The 21,751-nt window shown below is 33.7% G+C and overlaps 1 protein-coding gene across 2 annotated transcripts in view; it reads right to left on the bottom strand.

Moving 5' to 3' along the window:
* Nucleotides 1-21,224, bottom strand: part of LOC132751677 (lysosomal Pro-X carboxypeptidase-like) — a 28,695-nt gene extending 7,471 nt beyond the window's left edge. The window contains exons 1-9 of one of the 2 annotated variants that reach the window (XM_060741894.1): nt 21,027-21,223; nt 20,378-20,518; nt 19,721-19,822; nt 18,271-18,452; nt 17,743-17,900; nt 16,358-16,530; nt 11,723-11,884; nt 6,297-6,484; nt 2,726-4,267 (exon numbers count right to left, since the gene is read on the bottom strand). In XM_060741894.1, coding sequence (XP_060597877.1) covers nt 4,006-4,267; nt 6,297-6,484; nt 11,723-11,884; nt 16,358-16,530; nt 17,743-17,900; nt 18,271-18,452; nt 19,721-19,822; nt 20,378-20,518; nt 21,027-21,170 — 1,512 coding nt within the window. In that variant the 5' untranslated portion in view covers nt 21,171-21,223 and the 3' untranslated portion in view covers nt 2,726-4,005. Of the gene's footprint in view, nt 1-2,725; nt 4,268-6,296; nt 6,485-11,722; nt 11,885-16,357; nt 16,531-17,742; nt 17,901-18,270; nt 18,453-19,720; nt 19,823-20,377; nt 20,519-21,026 lie in introns of those variants that run through there. The other variant, XM_060741895.1, reaches the window with a different exon arrangement.
* Nucleotides 21,225-21,751: the final 527 nt, after the last annotated feature.

Genomic DNA, 21,751 nt, shown 5'->3' with positions numbered 1-21,751 from the left:
CGATTCGCGATTGTACATGGCATTTAAACCAAAGGAAGCCATTTCACCCAATGAGACCTTGCGACAGATTGAAGCATGCCTGAATGACATCAAATAACTTTTTGAAGCTCAATGCGGATAAAACAGAGATAATTCTCTTTGTACCAAAACGAAGTGACGTTGAAGATCTTACTTTAAGAGTCGGTGATTCTATAATAAAACCATCAACAACAGTTAGGAACCTCGGCGCCGAACTGGACTCTCATTTAGACATGAAACAACATGTGAACTCAGTTTCTCGTTCATGCTTCATGAAAATTCGAAAAAAATAGGTCTAATATGGAAATACTTGACTGTTGATTCAACCAGAATCTTGATTAACTCGTTAGAAACATCGAAATTAGATAATGTAATTCGTCGCTATATGGATCTCCAAAGAACGTTCTCAACAAGCTCCAAAATGTTCAAAATACGGCTGTTCGTGTTATTACCAGGACACCGCGATACTGCCACATAGCCCCAGTTTTAAAGGAACTACATTGGCTCCCTGTGTACATCAGAGTCGAGTTCAAACTCCTTACATAAGTGTTTAAGGCTCTTCATGGACAGGACCTACGTTTATACGAAACGTGCTAGACATTTATATCTCATCCAGATAACTAAGGTCCCAGAATGATTGCTTAGCACTTGTTGTACCGCGTAGTAGGACTGTGACTTATGGTGATCGTGCTTTTATGACGGCAGCCCCTTAACTCTGGAATGCCCTACCTAGAACACTTATCAGCTGTGAAACTCTAATAGTGTTTAAGAGAGCACTTAAAACTCACTTATGTAAGAGATGTTATTTTGACTGATTATTTATTCTTAAGTCTTACCTGTATTTTAATATTTATGTGGGTCTTTTAACTTTTAAAACTACATTTGATTTGAATTTGTGACTTGAGCAATATTGATGTTTTAATTTGTTTTTTGTTTTTTTTTAATTGTATCATTAATTTGGTTATACTGTACAGTAATTTTGAACGTGGCAATGTGCATGAAAAAAGTGCTTAAGAAGTTTGGTATATAATAATAATAATAATAAAATATTCATGAACTTGTAAACCATGTGTGACGGGAAAAAACAGTGTAAATTTCAGAAGATATTAAAAACTTAGAAATAGTATGTATATCAATAAAAGTTAGAGCAATCAACACTGTTATGAGTGTTTTTTATCGGATGAGGGATTTTAATAGTAATTACGAGAGATTAAAAATTACAGTAAATATGGCGGGGTAGTTGTTATAACAGCATAAGGTGTGCGTATGTCTGATTAGGTAATTCTGCAGGTCATTTTTTGTCTTTCATACCAAGAAATTAGATTTCGTCACATATTTTTCATGTGCTCGTGCCATGTCATTTGACAGATAAATTTTGATAATGAAACTACCGTGTTTGATGAGCTATGACCTATATATCTCCCTTTGAAAATAAGTTTTAAGGGTATAACCAGCAACCCCTTCAATGCATACATTATTACGAATGGCCTAAAGATCTTACATTGTATAATCAGCATTTCAAGGTTTCCAGGAAACACAATACATTGAAAAAAGAGTGTGTTTTTTTTTTTCATTTCATAAAAGTTGTGTCCCTTCTACTGTGAATTCACTAATATTCATGGGCATGAAATTGTGTGGCTTTATCAAAACAGGCATATACGTAACTTCTTAAATTTCTGGACTTTCATTTATTTGTATAACAAGAGATGTGACTGAAAAGTGACTTACGCCCCCCCCCCGAAAGGAAGCTTTGACATAAAATCCGCATTCTATGCCAAAATTTTGGTAATATACGCTCGACCGCCTTTGATAAATATTATTCCCAAAATTATATTAGAAGTGTAGGAGAAATAGTCACTAAAAATTCATCCTCAAGGGCCCATTACTGTGTAAAAATCATTCATGCAACAATCGTGGCACAATCCATAACTAGACTTGGAAAATCAAAATACCATGCAAACAATTTTAAAGGTTTAATGAAATTGTTGAAAGTTGTTTTGGAGATGAAGTTTGAGATGAAGGATGGACAAAAGTAATTTACTGAAAAATCACGATACTATGCACAACTACGCTTGGAGACAAACAATCATGTGAAGTTACACTGAAATACCCCAGAGATTAGTGTTTTAGATTATACAGCATGTTATTCCATACATCACTTTTTCATAAATTAAAATCAATAATAAAAAAACAACTAAAATTCACTGTTTAAAATATATCTTTATTTGACATTATTTTCAAAGCAATAGAAATCACATCCCAAAATTTCAATTATTCACGAAGAAATCATCCCTGAGTCGGCTGACATAATTAGCAGTTTTTAACAGTATACATATTAAAGTGACATTATGCCTATCCCAGGGTATATAGTAAGTGAACTGGTGAAGATCAAAATAAGTTGTCATTGTGCCATAATTCCTGTTAAGTTAATAAATAAGTTCGCACAAACAATAAATAACGCACAGATCTAAACGAAATTTCTTTAAATATCCATTAGAATTTACCTATAACGCTTATTTTATAAAAAGAGTCGTGCAGTCTTTTTAAATTATAGGCAGATTTATAATTTTATCCTAAACATTTTTCCTACGGTATAGTGGGTAAATCAATAGCCAAATACCCTTGATAAAAGAAAAAAACTTTTGCTCTTCATTTGCAGCACATGTTATCAAAATACACCAGGGGCAATAATCATAACAAATATTGCTCTAAGTTTGCTTACTTCCATTTGATTATTAACCTTATAAGATACCATTATATAACTTATATTTAAAACATATAAACCTTAACAGAGGTCAGGACATAAATATTGATATCATAATTTCCAAAAAAACAGGTGACCCTTTGAGAAAGAACAATCAAAACAAATACAAATGTAGTAGAAAATCTCAGACTCAGGTTTTGTGGAGTCTGTTCATGAGGGGATCTGTTCCTGGGGCATAATCGGAACTGAGACATCTGTTGTGCTGGTATTCAAATCCAAACTTTATATAACAAGAATATAACAAAACCTTATTTAGAAGAACTTAATTTAGTAAATTAGCACCTGGAACATACAAAGAACATACCGTTAGTTGAAATAAAAAGAAACTTTTATAAAATTGCAAATTGCACCCTATTTACAAAATACAATATAAAAGAAAATTAAGCTTTTATTTTCATATTTCTTTATAATAAGGTAGAGAAAAAACAAATCTCTAGTGATATCTGCTAAAAATAGTAAAGATATAATTTATGGTATTTATATTTCAATAAAATCCTGTTTAACTTTTAACACTGCTGGGAGGAATATACAACAACAAAGTTTGCTAATGTTTCATTTTTTTCCTAAAAAATGTAACATCAATCCAAATCATATAATTTGACATTAAAAGGTTAAAATATTGTCAACACATTACAATCAATTAAATAATGCCACAAACTGTGCCGAAAAAAAAATTGTGCATTGTAAGTAGATGTATTAACTTTTCTTACTAAACATCACGAGTCTTATAAATTGTTGTCTTTACTATAATTATGTATTTTCTTATGAACGCCCTCAAGAAATAGTATTTTCCAAAAAGTGGGCTATAATTAAAGTACAAAAAAGGTTCAAAATTAAAATGATCTACTGTTCACTGGGTTATATATAATGCAAAGATGCAGTATTAAACGTTGTGTTGTTTACTTTGGATTTCTTAAAAACTGCTAATAAATGGATTTCTTTGCCTATCTCTAGAAGGGTAGGGGAGAGGAACATTTATTAGAGAATATAAATTCTTACATTTTACTTATAGATTTTAAGTTGTTTTAAGACAGGAAAAACACTTTACTAATTATAGAAGAGGTAGGAAATAAAGTGTATAGAAGAGGTAGGAAATAAAGTGTATTATTCAATGCCTTTAAGGTAAAATTACAGTATTACATGAAATAATTAATGATAAAAATAACAGACATAACTAGAACACCTGTAGTGATGTTTTGTGGAGATAATATAGTAGAAACTGTTTATGGAATAGTGTATTTATCAGAGGCATATACATTATATACACCACCCCCTTGTCCAGACTTATCATCTTGCACTTGACCTAACCACATCTTTAGCAGATTTTTTTCTGACTGTCGAGCATCTAAAACAGAGGGTGGGTCAAGAGGATTGGCTGCGCGTAAATCTAGATGGTGCGCACCAGACTCTATCAACAATGGCACAATGGAAGAAGATGGACTTGTGGTTACGCCACCAGATGACCAGGGGTCAAGAGCTCCGTTACTGAAATGACATAATATCATGTAAAAGTGTGTATACTGTGACCGTTCTAATCTGTAATATCATTGTATCTACAGCTGCCTCTTTTGGTATTACACAGCTGATTACATTATATATGTTTTAATTTGTATGACATTTTTCTTCATTTGTTACCTGCCTCACCGTTTCTTCTGCTGAATTTAAGTAAAATACTTATCCTGTTTTGAATTTGGAAGTGTTCATTTAATGATTTTGGGATTTTAATTTAACTACAAACTGTATAGAGCCCATTATTGTAATGTATTATTGTAAAATGCAAAAATTGAGCTGCCAACGGTATAGAGCCTGATCAAACTGAACAGATGTGCAGGCTGGTCTAGCTCTATACTGGTGGCAACGGCTAATCACTTCATGTTAATACAGGTTAAAAGCTATAATATACTTGAAGGGGCTAATGAGTTACCTGTCTATTTACACTGCCTGAGTCCTGAGAGTCAAATAGATATGACCAATGTCAGTTTGAACTCAAAATATTTTAATAATAACAAGAGCGATCAGTAATCACATATGTCGCCTCATGATGGCCAACTTCATGTTGGGACAAATTTTGTGACAGACAGACAGACAGACAGTGCACAACTAGACTTGGTACTGATCATTCCTGTAAAGTTTGGATAAAATTGCACCAGTAGTTTATGAGGAGTAGTCCGGACAAGCTTTTGCGTATCTGGCAACACACAGAAAAAACACCTTTTTATCTAAGGACCATAACTCGGCCAAAAATCATTCAACCAGAAAACCCGTGCAATATGCGCATGGACTTAAGCTACAGATCAATTCTGTAAAGTTTCATTGAAATTGCGTTAGTGGTATAAGAGAAGTAGTCCGGACAAACTTTAAAAATAAAAATTATTAAAGGGCCATAACTCTGACAAAAATGATTGAACCGGAAAATGCTGACAATATGCACAACTAGACTTGGTACTGATCATTCCTGTAAAGTTTGGATGAAATTGTACCAGTAGTTTATGGGGAGTAGTCCGGACAAGCTTTTGTGTATCTGGCAACACACAGAAAAAAACACCTTTTTATCAAAGGGCCATAACTCGGCCAAAAATCATTCAACCGGAAAACCCGTGCAATAAGCGCAAGGACTTGAGCTATAGATCAATCCTGTAAAGTTTCATTGAAATCGCATCAGTGGTATAGGAGAAGATGTCCGGACAAACTTTAAAATTAAAAATTATTAAAGGGCCATAACTCTGACAAAAATCATTTAACCGGAAAATGCTGACAATATGCACAACTAGACTTGGTACTGATCATTCCTGTAAAGTTTGGATGAAATTGCACCAGTAGTTTAAGAGGAGTAGTCCGGACAAGTTTTGTGACGGACAGACAGACAGACGGACAGACAGACGACGGAGAAGTGATCCCTATTTGTCGCCACTACTTCGTAGAGGCGACACAAAAAGAAAGATAAGATCCATGATTTTTATGCTTTATGAAATAACATTTGTTACATCAGTAAGTAAATTAAAATGATCAACAGCATTAATCTTTGACCTTACGACATTTATCCATCAAGTTCAAAATAATTATATTTTGTTTGATAACATGTTATAGCAACCTCTACAGAAAAAAAATCATATATAAAACTTGAATAACTGAAAATAAAATATCAAAGAATAAGTTTTAATCGGACATCAGTATGCTTGGTTTTGAGTGATCTGCTCTTGAAAACAAGCAAAAACTTGCTTTCAGGGACAGATAACTCAATATAATAATGGTGACCCACGTTTTATTTCAATTGGTTTCAGTCATAATACTCTTTTTATGCAAATTTCTATGAAATTCTGTTCACTAGGTTAAATTTTCATTCTCTACCTCTGTACAAAATCACAGATATATATACAATAGTGAATATATATGTATATTTAGCTCCATGAAAACCTAAAATGAAACACCTTCAAGTGATTTTTAACATAAGCAAAACCTTTTGTAGTTGTATGTTCTCAAATTTGAAACTTGGTAAGAAATAAAATAAACAAACCTAAATATAATATTACTGGCTGTTTCTAAACTTTTGCCCCAGTACTCAGAAACTATCCAGTTTTGTCTGGGATATGTTTTCCATCTTTTATGACATTGCTCACTAAACTGTGTAAAGTTCCAGGGACTTGGCTCAAACATATCTTGTTTGCCATCAGCACATATTGGCATTACCATCTCAGTGCAGCTCTAAAACAAATGTAGAAGTATTTGATATATAAAATTATTTAACTAATTCTTGAATAACTTTGTAAATCATCAAATTTTCATACATAAGTCTGGACAATCCACACAGAAATAACATTGACACTTAAAAAAGAAGAGAAATTGAGGTGTGACAGAATTAACAAGGGTTTAAAAATGTGTAACGCTATATATTATACTGCCTGCAGTTTACAAGTGTTGTTAGAATTTTTAAAAAATAAAAGTTTAAAAATACCCGTATAAAAAAATATGTTGGTATATTTCCTTATTAGCAAATGGAGAATGCACAAAATCATTGCTAAACAATTAAAATCCTATTTAAGATAGCATTATAATATTTTGTTCCTGAACATTTGATTCTGTTACAGTAAAGTTTTCATTTGTGTTATACATGCATAATAGAAACATTCTTTGTTACAACTCTTTGGATAATCAACCATAAGAATATGAACAACATATGGAAACAGCATACATTTACCATTTAACCGTTTTTACAATTTATAATAAGATTTCATTACACATAGCTCTTCATACCTCTTTGTATTTTAGTTGCAATCATAAAAGCGCAACTCACAACAGTAATAAGAAAATACTTCATATCTTTGACAATAGTACAACATATACAGATTACACAATTCATGAAGAAACAACTTATTCTTCAACATACAGGACTTCAATTTATTCAGACAGTCTTTCTGTTAATCTTAATTTAAGTCAGCAATGTAGATTAAAGAAGAACTATATCTGAATCAAACTGGTATTCCATCCAACGTCCTTGATAGAAGACAACTTGTATAGGTAAAAAAACGAGTAACTTCAATGACATGTAAACAGACATCATAAGAAATTGTCTCTGGTCAAATAAAAAGACAAATTTTTACATGTGTTTCTTTGTATTGTTGGCTTTCAACTCACAACAGTGTTATAAAGATCATATGAATACTTTCTAGCCTCATTGATGGAGGAAGACCTCAAAAGAACCACTAACATTTTGTAAGCTAGCTGGATAGCTTCCTTACATGAACTAATCAAACTTTAAACCCTCAACATAAGGGAAATTGATTTGAAGTCCGCAACTTTATACACAAAAAGTTACTGTGACCTAATAACCCCAATATCATCAATATTCATATGCTGCCCAAGGGATGTCTCCATGCCAGTTTGCATTAACAACATCTTATTATTTTATTTTTTTGGGACAAAGATAATTTATCCCATAATAGCTTTATTAAACGTTTATGATCTTAACACAGTCAGCTCGGGAAGCATAAGATACACATTATATATTAAAACGTGACATCTTCTGCTTTAAATTATATAAAATAAAGTCAGATTTTAAATGAATAAAATGGCAGACAGTGTACCTGGGAAAGTTTCAGACTTTACAAATCAACCAAATAAGGATGTAAAAAGTTGCTCATTATTTTGTGACCCTTGTTACCAAGATGGAGAAAACAAGGAAGCTGAAGGATTCTGTGTGGAATGTCAGCATTACCTTTGTGATCAATGCTTCAAGTATCATTGCCTTCCTAAACCGATGAAACATCACAAATTGCTAGGGAAGTCAGAAATGCCAAAAAGAAAGGTTGATGAAAGTCTCTCTGAAACCTGTTCACATCATGAGGGAGAGATGATTAAATATTACTGTAAAACACATGAGACAGTTGGCTGCAACTCTTGTATGATCATACATCACAAACCATGCCTGGAAATCTGTACCCTCACAGATATTGCTAAGGATGTGGACACACCACCTGCATACAAAGAATTCTGTACAAGAATGGAGACAACCAAGACCAATCTAGAGGATCAGATAAAAACTGCAAGAGAAAACATAGCAATAAGTAGATCATGCAGAGAAATGGCTCTTTCTGAAATCCAAAAGTTACAGCAGGAAATCAACATGCAGTTTGAGTTGCAGAAGCAGGAACTTGCAAAAGAAGCTGAGGAAAAAGAGAATAATGAAGTTGCAAAACTGAAAGAAGTTGAAGATTCAGCCAATAATACAAAAAATGTCCTACATAAAATGAAAGAAGATTTAAAATACTAGAGGGAACAAAACAAAGCAAACAACTATTCATTGCATTAAAGAACAAGAGCTGTCCGTAAGACAGCGCGCTCGACTTTTTTATTGCTTGCCAATAAAAAAAGTTTTTGCAGTAAAAGGCAATACAAGAATCTCTGTATTTTTAAAGTGAACAATGGCCATGAGCATTAAGATATTTAGTGAAGAATTATTTTACTGAATTGTGTAACTTGTCCACCAATCAAATAGGCGAGATAAAATGTGAAATATGCATATACTACTGATTTTAATTTCAAGTACAAAAAGAGAAAAATAACTAGTTGTTTGATACCCTTGAATATTACAGCAATGTTTATATGACATAATTTATGGTAAAGTGAACAAGTGGATAGGAATGAATTTTTTTAGATTTTTTAAGTTTTTTAGTGCTTGCCTATAATACAAAACATTGACAGTTAAGGGCCATAATTCAAATAAAATCTTTGACAGAATTACCTTCTCCTGGACATGTTTGGGAATCATGATTGTAAACAAGTATTCCAACTTTCAAATTAATATCTCAAACAGTTCAGTCAAAAAGTGGACTGGTACTAAAAACTTAACCAAGATTCTAAGTCGATAAAAGGCCTTAATTTTTAAAACAAATCCTTGACAGAGTTACCTTCTCTTGCGTACAGATGGGGGTAATGATGTGAAATAGAAATAAAAGTTTCAAAGAAATATCTCAAAGGGTTAAGGCAATAAGTGGATTTTACCCATATTCAATGTATTTTCTAAGTCAAAAAGGGGCATAATTCTGTCAAAAACCTTGACAGAGTTATGTCCTCTTGTCTGTTGATGAAGGTCGTGATGGTAAACAAGTATGGTCAGTTTCAAAGCAATACCTCCAATGGTTTTGAAATAAAGTGAGGTGGTACAAAAAACTTAACCAAGCTCAATACACTTTCTAAGTCAAAAAAGGGCCATAATTCTGTCAAAAACCTTGACAGAGTTATGTACTCTTGTCTGTAGATGGAGGTTATGATGGTGAACAAGTATGGTAAGTTTCAAAGCCATACTTGTAATACTTCTGAAATAAAGTGGGGTGGTACGAAAAACTTAACCAAGGTGTGACGCCAACGCTAACGCCGACGCCGACGCCGGGGCGAGTAGGATAGCTCCCCTTTTCATAGAAAAGTCGAGCTAAAAATGAAGTAAAATTTAAAACTCTTGAACAAAAAGTGGCGGATATACAAAAAGAAAACAAAGTGGACAAATATTCTTTTATTCCAAACAAGCTTCTCACAAGTATGCTGAAAAATATTGATGCTCTTGGTGAACTGCGTGTACAAAAGGAAGAAGAATCAGAGGAGGATCTGAAGAGTTTCTATGGAAACTATCCTGAATATGGAATGCCAAGAGGATGCCCAATATCAGATAAAAATGTAATCATACTAGATACAATTTACAATCGTGTAAGGCTGTTTGCAATAGATGAACAAACATTGGTAACACAGAAAGAATTAACATCATGTCCATGGGATATTGCATCTATTGATGAAAGCAAGTTTGCATTAACATTGCCAATTGAAAATAAAATCAAAATCATGTCTGTTGAAGAAGAAAACATTACAGATGGAGAAGAAATCAGTGTTGATGCTAGATGTGAGGGTATACACTATGCAGGAGATAAACTGTATGTGGCATGCAGTAAACCTGCACAAGTTTTAATTCTAAATATAACAGGAACAATAATCCAATGTTATACAAAAGATCAAGCAGGCGAGCAGTTGTTCCAGCAACCAGCTTATATATCCTTCCATGATGAAATGCAACTGATCTGTGTCTCTGACAGAAAGGCAAGCTGCATTGTAACTGTGGCAACTGATGGCAAAGTGCAAAATGTCTTCAGAAAAGAAGATTGGAAAATGCCTCTAACAGTTAATATAAAAGACGATAAGATCTTAACTTCAGACTTTCAAAAAATAAACACATCAACCGTAGATTTATCCTCTGGTAAAATTGTCATTGATGAAAAATTTGGATATATATCTATAAAGAAATCTGATGGAATATCAAAGTCATTTACATGTTTATTTTCTACAATGGACTAAGACTCTGATGATGAATAAAACAACAACATTGACTGTTACTACATAATGAATAAAAACATAAACATTGACTTATATTACATGATGATAAATACCGTAGAACATAAATATTAACTTATACATGTACATGTATTAACTGATGATACATAAAACATGTACACTGGCTTATATAAGAAAAGACAATGTTTTTTTTTTCTTAAATATACATGTATATTCAAATAATGCATATTATTGTTTAAATTACTTATTTCTGATAATTAGTGAAAAAACTTGAGATAACTCACACGACAATCGTAATTTATATTGCATATAAATGTGTTTATGTTTTATTAGTCCCCATCACTATTTTCTATTTCTAGCTTATATTGCAAGTTTATTAATCTGTTCCACATGTCTGGAATATACAACTGTACTTTCTTTGATTTAATGACTGCCAAATAACAGATGTAGCACTTTTATTTGGCTTGGTTTGATTAAGTTGTAATGAAGTACACAAAAATATTCCATTCAATGAAATATGTGCGATTGACAATGTCTATACATTATCATTTTCATTGGAACTGGGATAACATTTGTAGTTAAACACTGCAATACTTTTATTCCCTGCAGACTCCAGGTATTGGTACGCAATTAATTTTAAAGGCATAGAGGAGTACGTGACCTTTTTTCAGTACAATAAATTGGAGGAGCACGTGATCTGTAAACCGTATATAATTGGTTTATTGACATTTTCGAAAACCTAGCTAAACGCTGTTTTATTCAAATGAAGATTTATGAAACTTTGGCTTTTAAGCATCTCCATGACCCATAAAGCTTCCTCTAAAATTTGTTTTGTGAGGGTATAACCAGCTACAAACATGTAGTCTTACATTATAATGACTGGATCAAAGGTTCAACATTGTATAATTAGCACATCAAGGTTTCTTATTATAATAATACTATGGAGAAAGCCAGTGTTTTTTTTTATTTCATAAAAGTTGCCCCCCTTTATTTGGTAGAACTTCTATTTTATAAAGGGTTGTTTCCTTTACTTCAGAATATAATTACATCAATTTTACATGATAATTTTCTCAAAACTCTTGAAAAACCTCATAGAAAAGAACTTACTTGATAGTCCCATCCTTGATCTCCCAGGTCAGACGTGGCTTGCTGTGTGGTGTTTAGACAGCTAGCCTGACCACTGTAGTTGAAATATATCTTTACAGCTTCTGATAGATCTGACAACAGCTGTTTACCTTCCACTGGCAGAGTCAACTTACTGCAAACTGCCTGAATGACAAAGAAACAAAGATGCATTCAAAATTTATAATTATTATTTAAGGAATGATCAAATTGAGTAAAGCAAACAATTTCTTTTCTCACAGAAATTGAAATATTTGAAGGCATAGACACTCATATTCATATCAGTGAACATGTACTGGCTACCTTGACATCCACTCTTTCCAAGAGGCTGCAGAAGCCTATTGTCATTGATGTAAGTGGCAAGACCTTGTTTCACAATCAAGCATAAATAAAATTATCACATAAACAGTGGTGCAGTAATGTAGTACAGCCATTTACTAATAACGATAATAGATCTACATTACTGTAATAACTTAGCAACATGACATCATTCGAGTTATACAAACATATCTTAAATGTGTGTTAATGTAAGTAGTGTTCCACTATAAGCACACCAGCATGTCAGTACGACAGCATGCTTGACTATTCCCATAGCTTGATATTGAAACAAAAGTCTGGATGATGTAGAATTTTTCTAAGTTCAACAAGATTGCATTTGAGATAAATGCTATGCCACCGCATTAATACAACACTAAACAGTAGTGTAGGAACAGATTTTTTTTGTTTCTATACAATTTTGAAGATTGTCATAATGCATAGATCCCTGACCTATCTAATTCTTATTATCAGATTAGTGGTTAAATCTGTTGTTAACTCAATAAAAGATCAGAGTAGGAATATATCAATGCACTCGAGTCTAGTGAATTTGGTGGTGAAGTCATATTTCACACAACAACACAGTAAGACACTTTGTCAAAATCTAGGTCAGCTGAAATCAAAGTTCACTTTACATCTTAATCTGTGCACATGGTTCAAATTTCATAGCTGTACATCAAAGGATAAGAAAGTAGGTCACATCATCAAAATCTAGGTCACCTGATATCAAAGTTCAATTTTACAACTAAAACTGTGCACATGGTCAAAATTTCATTGCTGTACATCAAAGGACAAGAAAAGTAGGTCACTGTCCCCTTGGGCAAGGCAAAATTTTGGACCCAAGGGTTTAATTCAAAACAATCTTGATACAGGTCCACCAAACAACATTTAAAGTCAAATATCTAAGCTGTAGCTTTCTCCCGTTCAGAAAACATTTGTTTTATTTTCTGTTTTTACTATGCGTACATAATGAGAATCACTGCCCCCGGGCAGGGCCAATTTTGACACCAGGGGAAAAATTTTAACAACTTTGGTAGAGGACCTATAGATGATATTATATAGCAAACTAGAACTATCACTAAATGTGATTAATACCCCCACAAGACTGCTTCGGAAATGAGGATGTTACTAGTAACAGAATACCTTGTAAAAGAATTGAAATATAGAGTTATGGTTGTGGGCAATTAAAGATAGTTGTGGTTCTTGTATATTGCATTTCCTTTCAATGTGGTTGACCATTGAAGAAGTTTTATTGAATTACTCTGTAATAAGTCCAGAAATACAAAGAAAAGGAACAAAGGGCAATAACTCTATAAATACTGAAGATGGAGTTATAGTTCTTGTGCACTGCACTTCCTCCCTCTTTTTGTGCTTGACCATTGTATGAAGTTGTTTTGAATTTCAACCAGTACGTTTTAAGTTATGCTCCAGACAAGGAAAAGTATCAAAGGGCAGTAACTCTGTATTTTGTCAAAATGGAGTTATGGCTCTTATGCACTGCACTTCCTTTTAATGTCCTTGACAACTTTATGAAGTTGTATTGAATTCCAAACAGTAGTTTTCAAGTTATGCTCTGGACAAGGAAAAGGAACAAAGGGCAGTTACTCTGTAATTTGTCAAGATGGAGTTATGGTTCTTGTGCACTGCACTTTCTCTCAATGTGCTTGACCATTGTATGAAGTTATATTGAATTCCAACCATTAGTCTTCAAGTTATGCTCCGGACAAAAAAAAAGCAATGGAAAAGTAACAAAGGGCAGTAACTCTGTAATTAGTCAAGATGGAGTTATGGTTCTTGTGCACTGCACTTCCTCTCAATGTGCTTGACCATTGTATGAAGTTATAATGAATTCCAACAATTAGTCTTCAAGTTATACTCCAGACAAAAGAAAGCAATGGAAAAGTAACAAAGGGCAATAACTCTGTAATTACTTTAGATAGAGTTATGGTTCTTGTGCACTGCACTTTCCCTTATTGTGTTTGACAATTGTATGAAGTTGTTTTGAATTCCAACCAGTAGTGTTCAAGTTATGCCCCGGACAAGGAAAAGTAACAAAGGGCAATAACTCTGTAATTAGTCAAGATAGAGTTATGGTTCTTGTGCACTGCACTTCCTCTCAATGTGCTTGACCATTGTATGTAGTTATATTGAATTCCAACCATTAGTCTTCAAGTTCTGGTCCGGACAAAAGAAAGCAATGGAAAAGTAACAAAGGGCAATAACTCTGTAATTACTTTAGATAGAGTTATGGTTCTTGTGCACTGCACTTCCCCTTATTGTGTTTGACAATTGTATGAAGTTGTTTTGAATTCCAACCAGTAGTGTTCAAGTTATGCCCCGGACAAGGAAAAGTAACAAAGGGCAATAACTCTGTAATTAGTCAAGATAGAGTTATGGTTCTTGTGCACTGCACTTCCTCTCAATGTGCTTGACCATTGTATGTAGTTATATTGAATTCCAACCATTAGTCTTCAAGTTATGGTCTGGACAAGGAAAATGCAACGGACGTCTGGACCGACCGACCGACCGACCGACCGACCGACCGCCCGACCGACCGACCAACCGACCACCGGGTGACTCCTATATACCCCCCCAAACTTCGTTTTTGGGGGTATAACAACAAAGCTCTATGCCTTGTACCTTCAGACAAAAATATTTTTTATTTTTTTACTATATGTACATAATGAAAATCAATGACCCCCGGGGCGGAACCAACTTTGACCTTAGGGCTATAATTTGAACAATCTTGGTAAAGGTTCACTTTGCAAAGTCTCGTGCCATATATTTAACCTCTAGCCTTTGTCAATTCAGAGAAGATTTTTCAATTCAGAGAAGAAAATTTTTCAATTCAGAGAAGAAAATTTTTCAAGTTTTTACTTTATACATATAAGGAAAACTATCGCCTCTGGGGCAGGGCAATTTTAACACTCGGGGCATAATTAAAACAACTTTAGTAGAGGACCCATTGATGATATTATATACAAAATATTAAAGCTCTAAGCTTTGTACCTACTACCCAGAAGATTTTTTATTTTTTTACTATATGTACATAGTGAAAATCAATGACCCTGGGGGTGGGGCCAATTTTGACTCCAGGGCTATAATTTGAACAATCTTGCTAGAGGTTCACTACATAATGTTTCAAGCAAAATATCTTAACTCTATCCTTTGTAAATTTAGAGAAGATGATTTTTTAAGTTATTACTATATACATATAAGGAAAACCTATGGCCCCCGGGGCGGGGCTAATTTTGACACTAGAGGCAAAATTTGAACAACTTTGGTAGAGTACCTATAGATGATATCATTTAACAAATATTAAAGCTCTAAGCCTTGTACCTTCAGACAATAAGATTTTTTACTATATGTATATATTGAAAATCAATGACCCCCGGGGCGGGGACAATTTTGACCCCAGGGCTATAATTTGAACAATCTTGCTAGAAGTTCACTTCACAATGTTTCATTTAAAATATCTAACCTCTAGCATTTGTCAATTGCTAGAAGAAATTTTTTTTAAGTTTTTACTACATACATATAAGGAAAAAAAACAATGACCCACGGGGCGGGCCGATTTTAACCCCAGGGCTATAATTTGAACAATCTGGGTAGAGGTCTACCAGACAATGCCTTATGCGAAATGTCTAAGCTCTATGACTTTTGGGTCTTTACAAGAAGGTATTTTATGTTTTTACTATATGTACATATAGTGAAAATCAATGACCTCCGGAGCAAGGCCAATTTTGACCCCAGGGCTATTATTTGAACACTCTTGGTAGAGGTCTACCAGACAATGCCTTATGCAAAATATCTATGCTCTAGGCCTTGTGGGTCTTTACAAGAAGATTTTTAAAATTTATTCTTATAATTCCTTTATAGGTTACCATGGCAATTAGATTTCTGCATAGAATGAAATTCTTTGAACAACTTTGGAAGACCGTCACCAATCAATCCTGCCAAGTTTGGTTGAAATTGGACAAGTGGTTTTTCACAAGAAGTTTTTTAGGTTCACTATATAATCTATATAACACACACACACACAAACAAACACACACACACACACAGGTGAATCGCTATATGCCACCGCATCGCAGATGCTGCGGTGGCATAAAAAGGGCTACAATAGAATCTTATACTGTATTCATGTAGATTCATTACTTTTTTATTGACCTCACTGAAGAAAAAAAATATCATTCAACACTTTCAATACATTGAGTATTGAACCTACTGTAATTTAATATCCACAATATGTGTTTAAACAAAATAAATATTTAAATACATCAAGTGATATATAGAACTACTCACCTTAACTGGCCATGCTGGAAGAGGTTCAAGGAAATTAGCAGGGTATGGATAGTTGACCATGGACAGGTCAGTCCAGGCATTAGTCAGCCAGGCTTTAAAATTGTCCACATCAGAGCTGTGTGCTAGTGGTTTACATAGCTTGAATGTTGTGCTGATAAAATCTCTACCTTCCCCTGTATAATACAATAATTAATATAAAATAAAGTATTACTTTCATTATGTATTTAGTTTAAATCACTGTAAATTCATTTTATTATACCGTACATGATTTATTTACAATAAAACTTTATTTGACATCAGAGGCTAACACTCCATAATGTGACATTGCAACATTACCCATACATGTCATATCCCCAATCCCCACAAAATTCCCCAAGTTTTAACCTTGTTTTCATGATCTTCTAACATGGAATCAAATTCCCTCGATTTTCAAAAATCCAACCAACAAAATATTTAAAACATCATTTTTAACAGTAAAATATAATTTTATGATACACTATCATTTGAAGTAGTGTCTCCCTAAAAATCCCTCTATTTTTGGTCCAAATCCCCTGCTTGTTAAAGCCTATACCCCTTATCTGGGTGGCTGGACTTACGACATGTAAGAGATTACCGAACAGCTTTCACACGCAAACTGGGTGTCGGGTTTTCTATATTTGGTATGTTTGTCTTGAATATTGATATGACTTGTTTGGTAAAATAAAATGAATTACACACCATAATGAGGGTCACCTCTAACTAACTATTCATCCATTACAAGATATAATATCATGCCTTTACTCAGTGTCACCATGCTACCAGACCCATTCCCAATGGCAAATATGCTTACTTTTTCCCAATCTTAAAATAAAAATCCCAATCAAACTAAAATTCTCGATATCAAAATTGACAAATTTTCTGGAGTTCATTCCAGTATGGTATCAGACAGACATTTCATTGTCAAATTTTAATGTATTTTTTATACTTTGAATGTTATTTACAATTTTGCACAATTCAAGATACTATGCAAACAGCATGAAAGAGGTTCTAAAAGGTAACAAATATTTTTTCCCAGTTAAGCAATTGTACAATGCAAAATTTCCCAAACTGGGCATGGTACTTTTCCCCAAAATGGCTACGAAAAGGCCTGGATATTTCGTGTATTTATGCTGTTAAAATGTTGACTGTATATAATTATGTTACATGTATGTTTATGCTAGGACCCACATGGATGATTGGGAAACCAAATGTGTAAGCCTCATCAAATATAAGTTTTTTTTCATACTTACTAAACAAATAGCTATAGAACTATCAATAAGGGAAAAAAATCATGTCAGTGCTATTCATTGATTATTATCTTCTTTTTTTAAATACATGTATCAACTTATCAAAGTTTTATGAAATACCTGTCTGAGCTACTGTTGAAATAATCTCCCACGATTTTTGTATATTTTCAAAACATTCTCTGTTCACTGATGTAAACACATTGGCTATAACTTTGTTAAATGCCTCACATGGTGTTAAACCTGTGAATTGCCAGATTGGTGCAGATGCAGCCAGTGCTCTATAAAATATACATATTTTACAATTATATGATGTTTATAAGATAAGTTAGCTTGAAAGCTTAATTACATGAAAGAATTTAAAGGCCTCTGCAGAAATCAAACTTACCGCTGTTGCATGCAAGTGATTTAAAGTCAATATCAGATGAAACAATTCGACCAAAAACAAATTAGTACTTATCTCCCCTATCATATTGCTATAAAATGCACTTAAACATTGTCTAAAGATTACCTAAAAAACGTGAATTTTAAGCTTAACTAACTTTTAAACCCTTTACAAACTATATATGTTTCAAATTGATATCCATGCAGAATTCAGAGATATAAATGGAAATGTAAAATTACATGAAAAATCAGTCACATTCTACCTACCCTACAACAACATTTGGATATTTAATTCTCAGCCAGGCAGAAAGCATGCCCCCATATGAGCCCCCAAATGCCACAACTGAGCTGTTCTGGGCACCTGGTATAGTCTGTTTTAGATTCTTGATGAGTACTACAAAATCTGCCAACGCTTGTTCTGATGTTAAATAATTCATGTGTTTTGGTGACTGTAAAATAACGTAAACAAAATCAGTACATTTATAATATTATCATCTTCAACATTGTAGAAGCAATTACTATCTAGTTTCTATACAGAATCTTTTTTTTAAAGAATTTATTTTCTCCAGCATTTTGAAGGATTAAGCCCTTTTTTACCAAAGGGAAACACAAAAGTTTACAAATTACATGATTGTATTTATAACTTAAACAAACAAAGAAGAGGACATCAATGATGTTCACAATAACAATGAGTTGATGTCATAAATATGTTAGCATATTGCCTAATTTTTTTATATTTTAATTAAATAGTACAATACTATATACAGTACAACTTCTACAAAGCATCCTTAAGTAAAGCAATAAAAAACACCCTCTTTATAGTCAGTATCAATTCCCCTTTGCCCAGATTTCTGAAAATTGTGTGGAATTTCAATGTTTTTAAGGAAATTTTTATGCAAAAATGAAGAGTATTCAACGCAGAACATTTGATGACTTCAGAAACAATTCCTTGTTTGATGCAAGCAAAATATAGAGTGTTTGACAAATAAATTTTGCACAAATAAAAATTTGAACATTGCCATGTTTGATGTGGAATTCGGAAAATGTCTGTGACTAATCAGAAATATTGAATGTGAAAATAATTTGCAAAATTTGAAAATCTGGGCTAATGGCCTTCTAAATGAAAGTCTGAACAATAAATAAACCCCTCAAGTTCAACATCTCTGCAACAACCAAAATCTGTGTCTCACATAGGGTCTTGCTCTGCAGAGGTTTTACTGTATTGAACATTGATGCAGAACGTGTATGGCTGTATGCTACAATCAAAGTATAAATGAGCCGCGTCATGACAAAACCAACATAGTGTGTTTGCGACCAGCATGGATCCAGACCAGCCTGTGCATCTGCGCAGTCTGATCAGGATCCATGCTGTTCGCTTACCAATTCTATTACAAGTTGAGAAACTGATAGCGAACAGTATGGATCCTGATCAGACTGCGCGGATGCGCAGGCTGGTCTGGATCCATGCTGGTCGCAAACCCATTATGTTGGTTTTGTCATGACGCGGCTCAAATGTACGTAAAAAGAGGATGTTGTACGAGTGTTAATTTAATACTAAAATTATTGAACCAGTTGAATAAAATCATATTATGCGAGCCTCTGTCAAGCATAATATTGTTTTATTCAACGAGTTCAATAATTATAATATCATTTTTATCAAATGGCTTTATTACACTCCTGCACCATGGTTTATGTGATAAAATCTGTTTCAACATACTTTATAAGCATCAGGCCCGTATGGAATAGATTCACCATAATATCTGTGTTCTGCAAACACCAACAATGCATTGAATTCACCAGCTATGTCCCACATAAAGCCCTGTCAAATACAAAAGAAGTAGAAAAATAGCTGTTAAATACTCTATCAGCCTTAAACTGCTGGAAATGAAAGTAATTATCCTTTGCCATCAGTGTAGAGCCAGGCCAGTATGCACTACTGTGCAGTCTACCAAGCTCTAGACTGTTAACTATTTAATCCAACTTCAAATTTTCATATTGTTACCACCAAGAATGATAATGGACAATTTCAAAAATAGAAGCTGGACTGGTCTTTGTTAGAAATACATATATAGCAGGTTAAGACTTAAAACAGACCATTGGCAATAACTTAAAAACAATGTACATAGGTACCTAGGGTAGAGGGTAGTTATTTTCTGTGGCGCCATAAGCAGTAGAGTGAAAGACACTTCAAGGGATGACAGTTGGATTTCAGAATTTCTAGCAGTCCCATGAACATAGGTAAACCATGTGCATGAAACCTGAACTATTATAAAAATGCATTTACTTATTTCAAAATAAGTCTTGTTATTATTAAAACATGTAAACATGACGTAGCCATACTGTTAACAGAATAATAACATGAATAAAAACATACTGTATTATTACAGAACCAAGCAATGTCCCCTTCATTCCCAGTGTAAAAAAATATTGGCCCACCATTCTTGTTCCAATATTGGTCCGCTATCAGGTACCGTTGCTTGTATGTATCATCATTTTCAAAACCAAAATGGTCAACCTGAAATAAAAGCTAAATTAAAGTACAGGTTTTACAAATTACAGTTGCAATAGATATTTCATAATACATTTGTATAGTAAGAGTATAAGTCACTAAAGTCAGTTTACTTTTATACAATAAGAAAATTAAAACATTAATCACAGACTTTCATTTGCTCACTATTTAACCATCTTTCATTGTTTGTTTTACTTGCTCATTAGTCTCTTGTTTGTAATTGTTAAAAGAAATAACACTAAATGTATTCTTTTTATCATATGAAACATTTTTATACCAGTACACCTCTAGGTAGGTGGAAAACACTGAAAGTGTCTCTGAAAAATCCCAAGGGTGTAACCCAGGACCTCAGGAGTGATAATCAGTGGTTAACCAACTGAACTATCGCGTCATCTGTTATTGTGGCGAACCGTTACATTGCCACACAATGCCTGGCCCTGGACAAATTACTTGCCTTTTTGGGTCGAAAATATTCGGCAATAATTTTATTGTTTAAAACTTCTCCAAATATTACCTTTTGAACAAAATATTCGGTGACATAAGTGTAGTTGCTCTGTGCAGCTTGTTTATAACGATGCCGATGAGGAAATCTTACTTTACCAGTCGAAAATCCGACAAAAACTATGCTGACAATCAAGAATAAGTACGAATGCTTCATTTTTATAAATCACATGACAAGCACGTGACCAATCGCAACTTTTCGGCCTTTTCCGTCAGTATTCGGATAGATCCGATTGGCACATGAACCATTTTAGGGTCTCTCTTATGGCCATCAATCGCTACAGTGATTGTGGGCCATAAACCGCTGGGTACTAGAACACTAAATCTGTGTATTTTCTTCCTCGGTCCGCCTATCATACAGCTTATTACGGTACGTTTAAAAAGTATTGTAGAACTCTATCAAATGGAAAAAAATCTTTATAACATTACATATAAAGAACAGTGGTGAACGTAACGAATGGTTGTCCAGCAAGACTTATTATGATAATTCGTATATAATTGCTTCTTATAGTCCCGTGTAAAAAACTTAAATGCTGGCAGTTATAGACTGTCTATTTGCTTGTGGACAGCGACATATGGCCCCATGTAAGAACTGAAACGACTTTAGTAATAGGCTATATATTTCTCTTGTAGGTAGCCACGTATGGCCCCGTTAAAAAAACCTTAAATATCGGGGGTACTGGACTGCCTATTCGCCTGGGGACAGATACATATGGCCCATGTAAAAACTGAAACGAC

Source organism: Ruditapes philippinarum, unplaced genomic scaffold (genome assembly GCF_026571515.1).
Source record: "Ruditapes philippinarum isolate M1 unplaced genomic scaffold, ASM2657151v2 ctg11479_1_1_1_1, whole genome shotgun sequence".
In the NCBI taxonomy this organism is placed as follows: Eukaryota; Metazoa; Mollusca; class Bivalvia; order Venerida; family Veneridae; genus Ruditapes; species Ruditapes philippinarum.
The sequence above is the reverse complement of the archived record's forward strand: the minus strand, read 5'-3'. Positions and strand labels throughout refer to the sequence as shown.